Source organism: Lactuca serriola, chromosome 1, assembly GCF_051521515.1.
Source record: "Lactuca serriola cultivar US96UC23 chromosome 1, Lser_US96UC23_V15, whole genome shotgun sequence".
Taxonomy (NCBI): Eukaryota; Viridiplantae; Streptophyta; class Magnoliopsida; order Asterales; family Asteraceae; genus Lactuca; species Lactuca serriola.
Window position 1 is genome coordinate 44219927 of NC_136408.1, and position 13891 is coordinate 44233817.

The 13891-nt window shown below is 36.7% G+C and overlaps 1 protein-coding gene across 1 annotated transcript; it reads left to right on the plus strand.

Annotated features, from left to right (window-relative positions):
* Positions 1-8075: 8075 nt before the first annotated feature.
* Positions 8076-13359, plus strand: LOC145086462 (protein ROOT HAIR DEFECTIVE 3-like). The gene is made up of 22 exons (XM_079024225.1): positions 8076-8234; positions 8867-9016; positions 9078-9144; positions 9226-9328; positions 9402-9472; positions 9561-9624; positions 9714-9779; positions 9865-9912; positions 10004-10123; positions 10213-10371; positions 10454-10522; positions 10606-10697; positions 10789-10867; positions 10953-11118; positions 11205-11329; positions 11414-11676; positions 11755-11851; positions 11945-12094; positions 12167-12271; positions 12426-12520; positions 12609-12705; positions 12813-13359. The coding sequence occupies exons 1-22, from the start codon at positions 8231-8233 to the stop codon at positions 13032-13034; spliced, it is 2412 nt and encodes an 803-aa protein (XP_078880351.1). The 5' UTR covers positions 8076-8230; the 3' UTR covers positions 13035-13359.
* The last annotated feature ends 532 nt before the right edge of the window (positions 13360-13891 follow it).

Sequence of the window (13891 nt, forward strand, 5' to 3'; positions counted from 1 at the left end):
CTTCTCTAGTGGTGCTTTTTGCCCGGTCGAGGAAATTATAAATTTAGTCCTTCATCAATTCAACACATATGATTTTGTTGTAGATGTTGGGTAAACTATCATTTTGGTCCTTGAGTTCAGCATTTCTCGATTTTGGTCCCAAAAATAGTCAAATACTAAATTTTGTTCCCTTAGAGCATCTCCAAACCACCCCCAAACTCCATTCACCCCCCCCCCCCTTCCCCCATTTCTTCCCCCATTCCTCTCCAACCCTACCTCATTTCTTCCCCCATATATGGGGGTATACTATTCATATCTCCAAAAATGGAGGTGAAGTTTGGTTATCAATTTTAGTCCCTCTTATTTTTATTTTATACATTTCTAGTTTATTTTATCTACTAATTATAATTTAAATGCAGTATTTAATATGTATAATATCATGTTATATACCAATTTGTATTAATTGGTATATAACATGATATTATAAATATAGAGTTTAATTAGTAGAGTGGTGTATGTATGATGGAGATAGAGTTCGGAACCCCTAGGGCATTTGATTGTGGAGGGCCTGGGATCAGGCCGGGATTGAGTATGTATGATGGAAATAGAGTTCGGAACCCCTAGAGGGCTAGAACAGTATGCATGGGAGGGTTTCCCGGAGAGATAACTCGGAATGATGGATGCTAGTTGAGCGGACCGGATAGACTGAAGGCCGGTAGGCGTACCAGTCAGGCTGAAGGCTCGGAGAACGGTCCAGCCAGGCTGAAGGCCCTGGAGGTCGGTCCAGATTGGCTGAAGGTTCTGAGAGTGGTCCTGATTGGTTGAAGGCCTGGTAAGGCGGTCCAGTCATGCTGAAGACTCTGCAGGTATTGTTAGATCGGTTCAAGGAAATGGATTGAGTATGTCGCGATATGTTAGCATTTGAAGGTCTGGCCCCGGGTATTGATCTCGATTAGTGGAGTTGGTGCATGGACTCGAGAGTCTTTGCGAGCAGATTCAGAGCATGTGTATTGCATGGATAGCGGTTATACTATAACGGAGTGGTGTAGCATCGGGCGAGCACCGTGGCACTTGTCGCAGTGACAAGGCGGCCAAGTGGATTCCCTTGGTAGGGAAAGAGATAGGAATGTAGTTCCGAGAGGGAGTGTAAGTTCACGGAAGTGAAAGCAGCAGCACATAGTTGTGATTGGAGTGATCCAATTAGGGTCTTTGAGCAGCATGATTGCGACAATGGTATGGAAACACATCCGGATGGGATGTCTGCTGAGGTCGCGGAAGGATTTCCGTGAGGGTAGAGCCAAGAGGCTCGGAAAGGATGCTGGGAGGGAGTCTTGGATTTCCAGTTTGATTCTGATCGAGGAATTGTGTATGTAGTGGTGATTCATCCTGTGGGATGTTTGGAGGTGTCGTTAGTGTGGCGGGTTTTTCCATTCCGAGGGTACTAGAGCTAGTTCAGCATGTGCATGTGATTGCTAGAGGAGAACTCATGGGAGTTGCTCTATGGCTGAAGAATGTGTCATTCTGTCAGCATGGAGTGGATAGAATTGGACTCGGATCGGGAACCCGGTGGTTCAGGGTTATATCTAGCTCGTAAGAGCCAAGTGATTGCTGTGATCAGGATCGAGAAAGTACCATGGAGTGGTACTCGGTTGATAAGTGTAGAGCCTGATAGGTGTGGTTATCAGAGGGTGAAGCCTGATAGGTGTGGTTATCAGAGGGTGAAGCCGGTGGCCGGCTTGAGGCGGTAGTCAGGACACCGCTAGAAAGGAGAAAGTGAGTTTCGGGTTTCGATGGTTGCGTCTTGAGGAACCTGGTTGGGTTAATGCCAGGTGGTGCGTGGCGGGAAAAGTTATGGAGTAGAGGTGCCGAAGGCTTCGAGGGCGAAGCCTAATTTAAGTGGGGGATAATTGTAACGCCCCGTTCCTAAGAGTACCTAATTGTGAGTCCCCGGGATTTAAGAGAAGTGGTATTTTGATCATCTTGTGGGAAAAGTGGATTAATGAGGGCCAAGTATGAAGTTTGGGGACTCGCCGAGTACGCCCAACGTAATTGGGTAAGTGACGCGGGTGCAAGGTTGAGTACACCCAGCGTACTAGAGGTACGCCCAGCGTACTCTCAGAGTTCTAAAACCCTAAATTTAGGGTCAGCCACTATATAAGGAACATGTTGGTGCATACCCTAGCCTCCATAAGCTCTCCCTTAACCTCAGAAACCCTAAGATAGTCGTCCCACCTCCTTGATTGGGTGTGTTTGGTCTTGGAAAGCTTGGATTAGCAAAGGAGAGCATAAAGGAAGAAATGAGAAGTTGTCAAGGAAGGAGAGAAACGACTAGAGCGTATAGATCTGGGAAGACATCATCCTTTGGAGCCTATTTGAGGTATAAAGCTTCTTGCTTGACATTCATATTGTGTAGATCTATGTGTTGTGAAGCTTTGACACCATTATTGACCCAAAAGTCCTCATTTTGATGCATGTTTTGAGCTGGTCAAGATTATATGTCCTTTTAGACCTTTGGAGAGGTCTTGAGTGAGAAAAATGAGGTCCCAAGGGTTGTGGTTGTTCCACGTGTGAGATATGTGGGTCTTAATGGATTAAGACCTTGTATTAAGAGATTTATGGACGTCCCAAGTGATAAAGCTTGAGACTTTATGAATCTTAGGCATGTTTGGCCTAAGGATCTGAAGTTTGGGCTTAAGAGCTTAAGCCATTAAGAAGTTATGGGGATTTAATGAGTAGCAAAGTTACGCCCCGCGTAACTAGCGAGTACGCCCCGCGTAGCGAGTCAGTGCCCCGATCCCCTGTTGCGAATCAGCGTGTACGCCCAGCGTACTAAGGAGGGTACGCCCAACGTACTCCCTCTGTTGGGCTTTTCATTTTGGGCCTTAGGGATTGGGCTGTTATTTGGGCTGCTGGATTTTGGGCCGTGACTGGACATTATGGTTAGAGTATTTTGGGCCCATTGGTTGTTATGGATCATGAGTTTAGGCCCATTTGGTGAGGTGGGCCCAATTTAGTAAATTGGGCCAATAATGGGCTTTGTTTTGGACTTCTGAACTTTGGGCCATTGGTGGGCTTGGGAGCTTACCTAGTGTTGGGTCGGATTGAGTTAGGGGTAAAATGGTCAATTTACCCTTAGAAGAGTATTGTGCTTGGCCTAATGTTTATTTGTGCTATGTTGGCTAGTTCGGGATTTCCGGTGAGTCGGTGATTCGAGAATCTGCTTCTTTAGTTAAGAGTTTCAGCAGTGCGAGGTGAGTTATCCTCACCATATCAATAGGGTCTACGGCACCAAGGTCGGCCCTTTATCGGATTGAGATCCGGGTATTGTTGTTATGTTATTGCTTTGATATGTTTGCATCCTGGTAGCTAGGATGGTGTATGTTAGAGACCTGGTTGAGGTCGATATCCTGATATGTAGGGTGATGCTATGCTAGTGACCGGTTAGGTCGGTATCCTGGTTAGGATGATGATATGCTATGTGATCTGTTTGATCGGCTTGTTGACTGTGAATTGTTATATGATTGTATGTTTATGTGCACATGGTTGTTTGGACTGGAATTGGGTTGAGGCGGGTCCTGCTTTGTGCTGTAGGCCAAGATACCCAGGGCGGACCGGTTGTTCCGAAGGCCCAGCGAGCGGTTCGGATAGGCTGTAGGCCCCAAGAGGGCGGACCAGACGTGCCGAGGCTCGGAGAGTGGACCAGGCCGACTGAAAGCCCGGTGCGGGCGGACCAGTCATACTGTAGACTTAGAGAGTGGACCAGGTGGATTGAAGGCCCGGTGCGGGCGGGCCAATCACACTGCAGACTCGATGTATATGGCTAGACTCGGAGGGTGGACCAGGTGGACTGTTGGCCGGTGCGGCGGACCAGTCACACAGTAGACCCGAAGTGCATGGCTGTTCTGTGATCGGATATGATACGACATGTTATGCATGTATGGTATATGTGGTTGGTATTTTGGGGATATCTCACTAAGCTTTCGGGCTTACAGTTGTGGTTTAATGTTTTTTTCAGGTTCTTCAGGAGACCGTGGCAAGGCGAAGGTGTGATCGTACCGCTCCTCATGTTTATGTTGTGATGTGATTCTGGGAATACTCTGGATTAACTGTATTGAAAACCTTTTTGTAATAGTTTAATGAAATTGGGTTGTTTTTGAAAAGTTTAAATTGGTTGGAATTTTTCGGTCGTTACATAGGACCTTATAATAAATATGTAGACTATTATTATGAGTTATATAAGTGTCGTTATAATATCTTTTTAACCATTCGCGGTACGGGGAATCTGGTTTGAAGGACCGCTTGGGTTGGTGGATCTCATAAGTGCTATATATACCAAAATGATCTTGCCCTCCGGTGTTCCATGTTCGACCCCTGTATGTACATAGTGGGTGAAAAGTATTGTGTTAACGCTTATATAATAGTAATAATAGTTAGACTATTAATTAGTCTCGTCGAGCATTAGACTAAACTCTAGTGGTAATGATACTAGGTTCTGTCAAAGAAGTTGTTTAAAGTAAATGAAGTGTCGTCCGAGTACCGAGTCACCACCTTTTCAAGTGAGTGCATAGTCCCTTTCATCTTACACATAGATATGAAGTATTTCAATATAAATTACATGCTATGTGTGCATATTGTCTGAATAATTGTTGTCTATGCTGGGTGAAAGATTTTTATATATGTTTTAAATGATTTAATTTGCATATGTATTTTATATCTACAAAGTGTGTTGGATAAAACATGGGTAGATGAAATAGTTGTTGTGTGATAACACGATGAAAGACATCAATGTTGACAGTGATACAACCATCTACTGGAGTATAGATGGCGACCATGGACTATACCAGACAATCCAGTGGAACGCTAGCAGACTTGTAACCTGTAGGTGTTTTTGAACTAGGTGCTCATTAGGTATTTTGTACTGTGTGTGTTCGTTAGGTATTTCTGAACTAAGTGTGTTCACTAGTTATTTTTGGACTAAGTGTTCACCAGATGTTTTGGACTACGTGTTCACCAGTTGTAATCTATAAACCTTGGTAACGATGAACTTCGTGCCAATTCCTCAGGATGATCCTTAGGAATAAATGAACGATGAATAGCTGATTCTTAGGAGTAAAGAAGATAATGGGGATGTGTAATTGGGTTGATTAATTGTTTGAAGATTAAACATAATAATTATATAATTGTGGGTTGAAAACCCTATGTACTCATTAGGTTTCCCAACCTGACTCACTCAGTTTATTTATATCACAAATGTTGATATGAAGTCACATTACACTAAGAGATTAAAAAAATATAAATCACTAGTGATAATGAATGTAAGTTCTGTTTATGCTTATGTTTATGTATTGACGATGACATCCAAAATGTTCTAAAATGAATAAAAATAGTTTTCTTCGGAAATGTTTTGATAACGTATTTATCATGTTTTACTGGGAACAAATTCTGCAACATTTTTATTAAAAGAGGTACTCTGATTTTTATAAAGCATAAACAAAATCGGTATTTTCTGGCCGTGAAAATGAGGATATTACAAACATTCTTAGAGAGACAGAGCGTCATCGTCGATTATGATTTACGTGAGGATGGAGCTTGAATGAACGAACGAGAATGGCAATTGAGGAATTAAGTTTTGATGATTGGAATTTCGTGAGGATTGCCTTGAAGCCTTGAACTGATCAAGTTTAACCCTACGTAAAATAGTAAATAGACTAAAATAATGTTTACTTTATAATTATTATTTTTATTTAATATATAAATATATAATATATTTTTAAATTAATTAATTTATGAAATTCGTTTTTTCGGCTTGGTTTGGTTTAAATTTCATGAGACCGAAACTCGAACAAAAAAACCAAATTCACAATTCGATTTGGTTTCAGACCAAACCAATAAACCAAATATGAATATGGTTTGGTCTAAAATCAATTTTGGTTTGATTTAGTTTTCGGTTTTTTCGGTTATGGACCAAATAATTCCACCATAATCCAACCAAATTAATTTCAACCCAACGTAATCCTTATATTAAGGGGGTGTTTGGCTTAACTTTTCACAGCTAAAAGTCATTTTTTGTAAAAAAAAAAAACAAAAAGATGTTTGGCAAACTAATAACTTTTGGAATATTAATACAAGAAAAAACAACTTTTTGAAAAAGTCAGGAAATTCTGACTTTTTGTAACTTTTTAGAAAAGTTCTTTTGAGCTTTTAAAAGCTAAGCCAAACACCCCCTAAAAATTACTTTTTACATGTTAGTCTCTTTTCCTTTTTCTAGTACAAATACTAACAAACCTTTTTGTCGGTCTTTAAGCCTTAAAAATGAAATTGGGTATTGAAGACTTTAAGCCCCAAAAATGAAAGCATATTTCAAGTACATAAATGTTATGTTTATGCACTAAGTGGGCTAATGGCCGCACCCCTTTCCGAAAGGTCCGTAGGTTGGACGGTTTGTTGGACCCACAAGTCGGTGGCAATGTGGCATGCTACCACAAACAACGAATTTGACAAGCTTTTAATCGTTTACTTTATTAAGTAAAGACAAAAATTATAGACACTAGTACACTACTACGGTAATATAAAAAGATTAATTATTGATTTATGTAATTTTTTAAATAACTAGTATATTAAAATGGTTATAAAGAAGATCCATATTTATAAGTCATTTATGTAGTTTAAGATGTATATTTATCAACACATCCTCGCAATTCCTTAAAGTAAATGGATTAAAAGCGATACCACTTTCTTGTTTTCTATAATGGTAAAACCTACCAATGTAATCTTACTTATGCACATAACAGTCGAGGTCAAGCACAATAAACTCCTCTACATCTAAAATATCCACATGACCTTCTAAATATTTCATATCATGATACATTGAAAATATATCTCATGATTTATGTTCATTAAAAACAGGGTATCATTACCTTTTAATAATACAAAAACATCAACAAAATATAATATTTTATTTAAAACAGTAATTAAAAAGACCGATCATTAACTACTATGTAACAACAAAACAATAATTTATTTAAAAAATAACTAAAATACCGATCATTGACTAATATGTAACAAGAAAAACGTACTGCAGATGTTTTAATGATGGACAATATGGTGTTCCATATTGTAAGCATCATTGTTCGAAAATGATATTATTAGCACAATGTTAGGATACCGTAGGTAAAGGAGACGATGAAAGAGATGAACAATTGGAAGAGACAAAGAGTTTTCTTTGGAAAATGTCGTAACAAACATATAGTGATCAACAGTGAAAATGTAATGATATTAAAAAAATGGCAGAAGTCTAATAAGGAAGAAGAGATGTAAGGAAAATAACAAAACTACCATCGTGCACATGTGAAATTTAACACAATCTAAAAAAATCATAAAATTAAAAGAAAACTATCAAATTATGACCAAAATTGCAAAAATAAATGTTTAGGTCCTAAATTATAAAAAAACAAGTTACAAAACTTAGAGTCCTAACTATTTAATAATGTTATTTCTAACCTAACTTACTTTGCTTGTATATTATTTCTTAATTTATTTAAAATGAAACTAGGGTTTAACCAAGTTTTATTTTTACAGTCAAATAGAAACTATAGTTTCGATTCGATTACATCGCAAAACTACACCATAAAATTAATAAGAAGCAAATAAATGTGAGGTCGTAAGATAATCATTAATCTATCCAAGTTAAAATTTAAAAATCGTTTTAAATCTAAAACACAAGAAGTTCATTTAGTTTAATAAAAGTTAAATAAAAAAGCGCAGCTAAAGCGAAAGAGCGCTGTGCGTAACAAAACATTATCATTTAAATCAATTTTTAACATATTTTTCTGAAGAAAAAAAAAATCGTTTCTAAAGTCCATATTTATTCAACTTAATTACAATGATTAGGTTTCAATATATGTTAATTACCAGTAAATCATGCTTATTTAGACTCGAATGCTGAGCCTGTAAAAGTTAACATATTTTATTAATTTATATGTATAATAAATAAAAAATAGGTGATCAAAGTGCTTTATTATTATTTCCATCTAAGACGAAAGTATATTTATTTCAGGAAAAGAATTATTCCACTTTTTTTTCTATGTAATGATATTTTATACCATGGGGAAAGAAAGTGTGAATGTGATACATCCTTTTGCTATAAGACAGAGCAACTCAGAGGGGTTTATGGCTTTATGCTGACCTGAGATCGCACTCTTTTTGCTCTCTTCACCTGCAAAAATCAAATCTCTGGATTCAACTACTACCGATGGGTATGTCACTCAACTTCTTCAAAATCACTGCTAAATTTATCATATCTAATGCACTTACTATTCATTTTGCACATCTAAACCCTAATGTCGATACAGTTGATTCAACATTGTGCTTTTTGTTTACCGTTGCAACGGTATAATTTTTAAAATCTGCAACTGACCTTTAATCTCGTTTCGATAGTATTAACTAATCTTGTTGAGTAATTAGGTACTGCCGTAATTTGATCTTGTTTTTGATCTAGACAATAAAGTTGTATATGGTGAAATTATAAGCATGTAGGATCTTTGACAGAGTTAATCGAGTTACCCGATCCTTACCGCGAGACTTTGTTGTTGACCTGTTTGTTCTCTTGAAGAAATTGGAATGAATGTGTTAAGGCGAAAATTCCGTGCTGGAATGGGATCTGGAATACAAATAAAGGAATAAGTTGCAGTGAACTTAAATTAATAACTAATGTTACTAATCACCAACTCCGGTGATGGAAATGATTAAAGGTGTAAAAACTGAAACGGGATGCTGGATCATGTGAAAATTGTGGTGTTTTGAAATAGTTGTATTCACTTGATTGTTTTATTTGTAAGATGAAGATTATATGCTTATGGAGTCTTGATTCAAGTGTTGCCTTTTGTAGACAAAGAAGCCGGTTGCTGCTCTACCCACCTCATAGAAGGAGATGGCACTTTTAATGGTGAAGGACTTGATAATTTTATCAAAGAAGTAAAACTGGCTGAATGTGGACTTTCTTATGCTGTTGTTGCCATCATGGGTCCTCAAAGCAGTGGTATGTCTTTTATATATTGAGATTGCATTATCTGCAAGTTCTGATTTCATATTTGTGACAGGGAAGAGCACACTTCTGAATAATCTTTTTCACACAAACTTCAGGGAAATGGATGCTTATAGGGGAAGGCATGCATCTATTTTTCTTGCATCTTTTTTATTGTTAATCTATCTCCACATTTGTTGACTTTCTGCATTGACTTTTTACAGGTCTCAAACCACCAAAGGTATTTGGATGGCAAGATGCGTTGGCATTGAACCTTGCACCATAGTAATGGATCTTGAAGGTACTGATGGAAGAGAGCGAGGAGAGGTTAGTATTCATTATTATTTTATTCTTTTGGTTCTCTTTTTAAATAGTCATTGAGCTTTTTCTGCTTCTCCAGGATGATACTGCATTTGAAAAGCAGAGTGCACTTTTTGCCCTTGCTGTTTCGGATATAGTGCTTATCAACATGTAAGCCTTGTCATAGCCTGATAAAAGTATATATATGTTTTTTCTGTAAATTTTAATTGCTTTTCTTGGGGTACATTGTGTTATACAGGTGGTGTCATGATATTGGGCGTGAGCAGGCTGCTAACAAGCCACTTCTAAAAACTGTATTCCAGGTGCATTGTCTTTGCATTTGTTTTATCTTTTTTTTTTAATTAATTTTTACTAATGTCAAAATATTGAATTTTAAACTTCTGTATTCCAGGTTATGTTGCGACTATTTAGTCCACGTAAAACAACTTTGATGTTTGTTATTCGTGATAAAACAAGGGTAAGTTGTGTTGTGCAACACATGTTTTTGAAGATTTAACAAGTTGAATGGCATTTGATGTAATTATCCTTTTGTTTCTGTATAGACCCCCCTTGAAAACTTAGAACCTGTCTTGAGGGAAGATATCCAGAAGGTAATTATAGTTAATAGCTATTAATTATTTATTGTATTACCCCAAAGCTAACACAATTGCAACACTTATAATGCTCTGTTCTTTGTCCCAGATTTGGGATTCTGTCCCTAAGCCAGAAGCCCACAAACAGACTCCATTGAGTGACTTTTTTAATGTAGAAGTTGTTGCACTTTCTAGTTTTGAAGAGAAAGAAGAACAATTTAAGGAACAGGTATGATAAAGATTACTGGTAGATATTATATGAGAGACATAGATATTCTTATAATATTCTAATTATATATATTTTTTGTTCCACTAAAGGTGGCTAATTTGAGGCAAAGATTCTTCCATTCTATAGCACCTAATGGCTTAGCTGGCGATAGGAGGGGGGTGGTTCCTGCTTCAGGTTTTTCCTTTAGTGCCCAACAAATTTGGGAAGTTATTAAGGAAAACAAAGACCTTGACTTACCTGCCCACAAGGTAAACTTTTTAACAATCAACTTTGTTTTTTTTAAAACTTTTAAAAAGTTTTTGGATGTTAAAGTTCCTGCTACTTTTACAGGTGATGGTTGCCACTGTAAGATGTGAAGAAATTGCTAATGAGAAGTACTCTTTCTTTGTAACAAACGAGGTACATTTAAAAAAAATACCACTTTCAACTTTCAAGCACTAATTATGTTGTATGAAAAAATATATAAACTCCTGTTTAAACAGGACTGGTGTGACTTAAAAGATGCTGTACAATCTCATTTAGTCCCAGGCTTTGGAAACAAGCTTAGTTCAATGATTGAGGCTTCTTTATCCAGGTAAACATAGTTTTTTATTTTCTTTTTTGTGTCTGTTTCAATTTTTAAAATGTACAATATTTATTAATTTATATAATTTTTACGGTTTCAGTTATGATGAAGAGGCGACTTACTTTGAAGATGGTGTTAGATCTGCCAAACGAAAGCAGTTGGAAGAGAAGTTGATTCAAGTAAGATTTATATTTCTTTCTTCATGATAAATATGTTTCATATTTGGTGTACTAATTGATTTATTATATTATATGATTTATTTAGCTTGTTCAACCAACATACCAATTGATGCTGGAACACATACAATTAGAGACACTCGATAAATTCAAAAAAGCACTCCAAGATGCTTTAAATGGAGGACAAGGGTTTGCAAAAGCTGCTTGGAATTGCACAGAATCATTCATGACACTCTTTGATGAACAATGCAAAGGTTCACATCAATAGATCCCAGTTTCTTAAACAACACACACACACACACACACTTATTTGTAGCTGCCTAATACATTCAATCTACAGAGGTAGCTATCAAACAAGCGGATTGGGATTCAGCTAAAGTAAGAGATAAATTTTCACGTGAGATAGATTCACATATTGCTGAAGTTCAAACTGCTAAACTATCTGAACTTAATGCACTATATGAGGTAATACATTTTCTTAAGCTGTAATAACAATTTGCCCTATGAATTGTTTTTAGTTATCAATGGTTTTTTTGTTTCTGTTTTCAGTCAAAATTGAAAGTGGCATTGGAAGGACCAGTTGCAGCCCTACTAGAAGGAGGTGGTGATGACACCTGGCCTGCAATAAGGAAACTTTTTCATCAAGAAACCAAAACAACCATCTCTGACTTTTCTGATGCACTTTCTGGTTTTGAAATGGACAAAAAAGCCAATGAAGAAATGGTTTCAAATTTAGAAAATTTTGCTAGAGGAATAGTTGAAGGGAAAACAAAAGAAGAAGCAGGGAAAGCTTTGTATCGCATGAAAGAGAGGTATAACCTTGCTAATCTCTCACTAATGGAAAATTAACATATTTAATCATTTTATCTCATGAATTTTTTATTTTACAGATTTACGTCTCTATTTAACCATGATGCTGATTCAATGCCACGTGTCTGGACCGGAAAGGAAGATATACGCGCAATTACCAAAATAGCCCGGTCTTCTGTAAGAGTCATTTCATTAGAAAATAATAGACTGAAGTCGATCATTCAATCTATTATAAATTAATAATCTATAGTATATATATTTATGTTTCAGTCTTTAAAGTTGCTGTCTGTATTGGCTGCAAGTCGTTTGGATGTTGATGGTGATAAGATTGGGGACACATTAGTCCTTGCGTTAGTGGATCACAAAAAAGACAAGAATACCCCCATGCAGGACCCATTGGTCTCCAGCACATGGGAAGAGGTAATTATTTGTACTCACAGTTGTGTAAATGATTTATTTTTAACTGCATTTTTGTGTATTATGTGCAAACAGGTTCCAGCAACAAACACACTCATAACTCCTGCTCAGTGTAAATCATTATGGAGCCAATTTCAAAGAGAGACAGAGTATACTATTACTCAAGCCATTGCTTCCCAGGTATCTTTTAGAGTAAATTACCGTTTTGGGACCAAAGTTGAAAAAACCAGCTATGCTGAGGGACCAAAAATGTAAATGTACTCATCTTTTAGTTTTATGAATGAAGTGAAGTGATTCTAAGATTCTTCTTTGTCTTTACTGGTATGGTTTTCAGGAAGCTAATAAGCGAAATAACAATATGTTACCACCTCCATGGGCAATAGCTGCTATGTTCATCCTAGGATTTAATGAATTTATGACACTTTTAAGGTTTGTTTGTTTTCTTGTCTCTCTTAAGTAACCTGTTATGCTCAAATCCACAAGTCACTCACACCACACACATTGTCTTGTTTTGCAGGAATCCATTATGGCTGCTTGTTATTTTTGTGGGTTATCTTCTTTTCAAAGCATTGTGGGTCCAACTAGACATATCTGGTGAATTTAGCAATGGCATGGTGAGTTCCATTCCATCTAAATATATCAAATCATAAAGTCGTATATAATAGCAACATATTTCGCAGTTCATTTATTTATTTTTTCTGTTTTTTTTTTATGCTTACAGCTTCCAGGAATTCTGTCTTTATCCACCAAGTTTCTTCCTACAGTCACAAATCTGCTTAGAAAACTAGCCGAAGAGGGGCAAAAGCCTGTTGTAACCCAGCCACAGGTATTAGGGTCAAATTTTCAAGGGGTAGTTTCGTCATCTGGCTCATCTGGTGTAACCATGGAAAATGGAAATGGAACTGAGTACACTAGTCCCACCACACATGTCAAAGAGCAATAGGTTCACTCACATCCATTCATTTGATCACACACTTGTACACATGCAAAACTCGTTTATTTACACATATATATCATTTTATGGATTTTTTAATATATGCTCGAGGAGGGATAAATTTTATATCAGGTGTCGTGTATTTTGATCATGCGACGTTACTTTTTGTAGTCACATGTTCAGTTCTTTGTTTGTATATTGTATTTGTGGGTATGCCTGAAAAGAGACATTTTTGATATTTTTTGGTCTGTATTTTAACAAGAAGCTATATTTGTATCTATAGTACCAAAAATCCATAATAAATGATTGATGAAACCATACATTGTTATTTGTTTATCGATCTAGCCATTGAACCATTGTTATAACAGTAATAATAAATACTAGTTCTGTGGTTAAATAGATAGTATGTTGAGCTTTTTGTATTTTGACTTTTTCCAAAACCTCGTAACCTAAAATATGTTTTTTGTTAAACTGTAATAAGTGTAAAAGGCTTCAATCAGTAATTAAATAATGAAATTGCCAAGTGTGTTTCGGTATCTTGATTCTTGCCCTTTTTCTGTTTTCAGAGTTTTGCGAAAATTCCCTTCTAAGTAATGATTTCGTTTTTGCTTTTTTTTTCCCCTTCCAATTAATTCCAAAAGAGCAGGTGAGAAAATTGAATGTCACATTTAAAAGTAAATAGCCTTATGCCCTTGTCATAGATTATGCGTAGCTGGTTTTGGCCAGTCTATTATATTGTATCTTTCAATGCATCCGCTCCGAGTATGTTGCTCCTAGATCATACCTATATTATGAGTTATGATTATGACTAGGCTTAATGTAAAACCTAAACTTATATATCAACTCGCTTTCAAGTTTCAAGAAAA

What these genes read in the sequence shown, in the direction of transcription:
- LOC145086462 (XM_079024225.1), top strand. An exon ending in TTGACTTACCTGCCCACAAG is followed by an intron (nt 10,372 to 10,453) that starts GTAAACTTTTTA and finishes CTACTTTTACAG; the next exon opens with GTGATGGTTGCCACTGTAAG. An exon ending in ATTGAGGCTTCTTTATCCAG is followed by an intron (nt 10,698 to 10,788) that starts GTAAACATAGTT and finishes TTACGGTTTCAG; the next exon opens with TTATGATGAAGAGGCGACTT.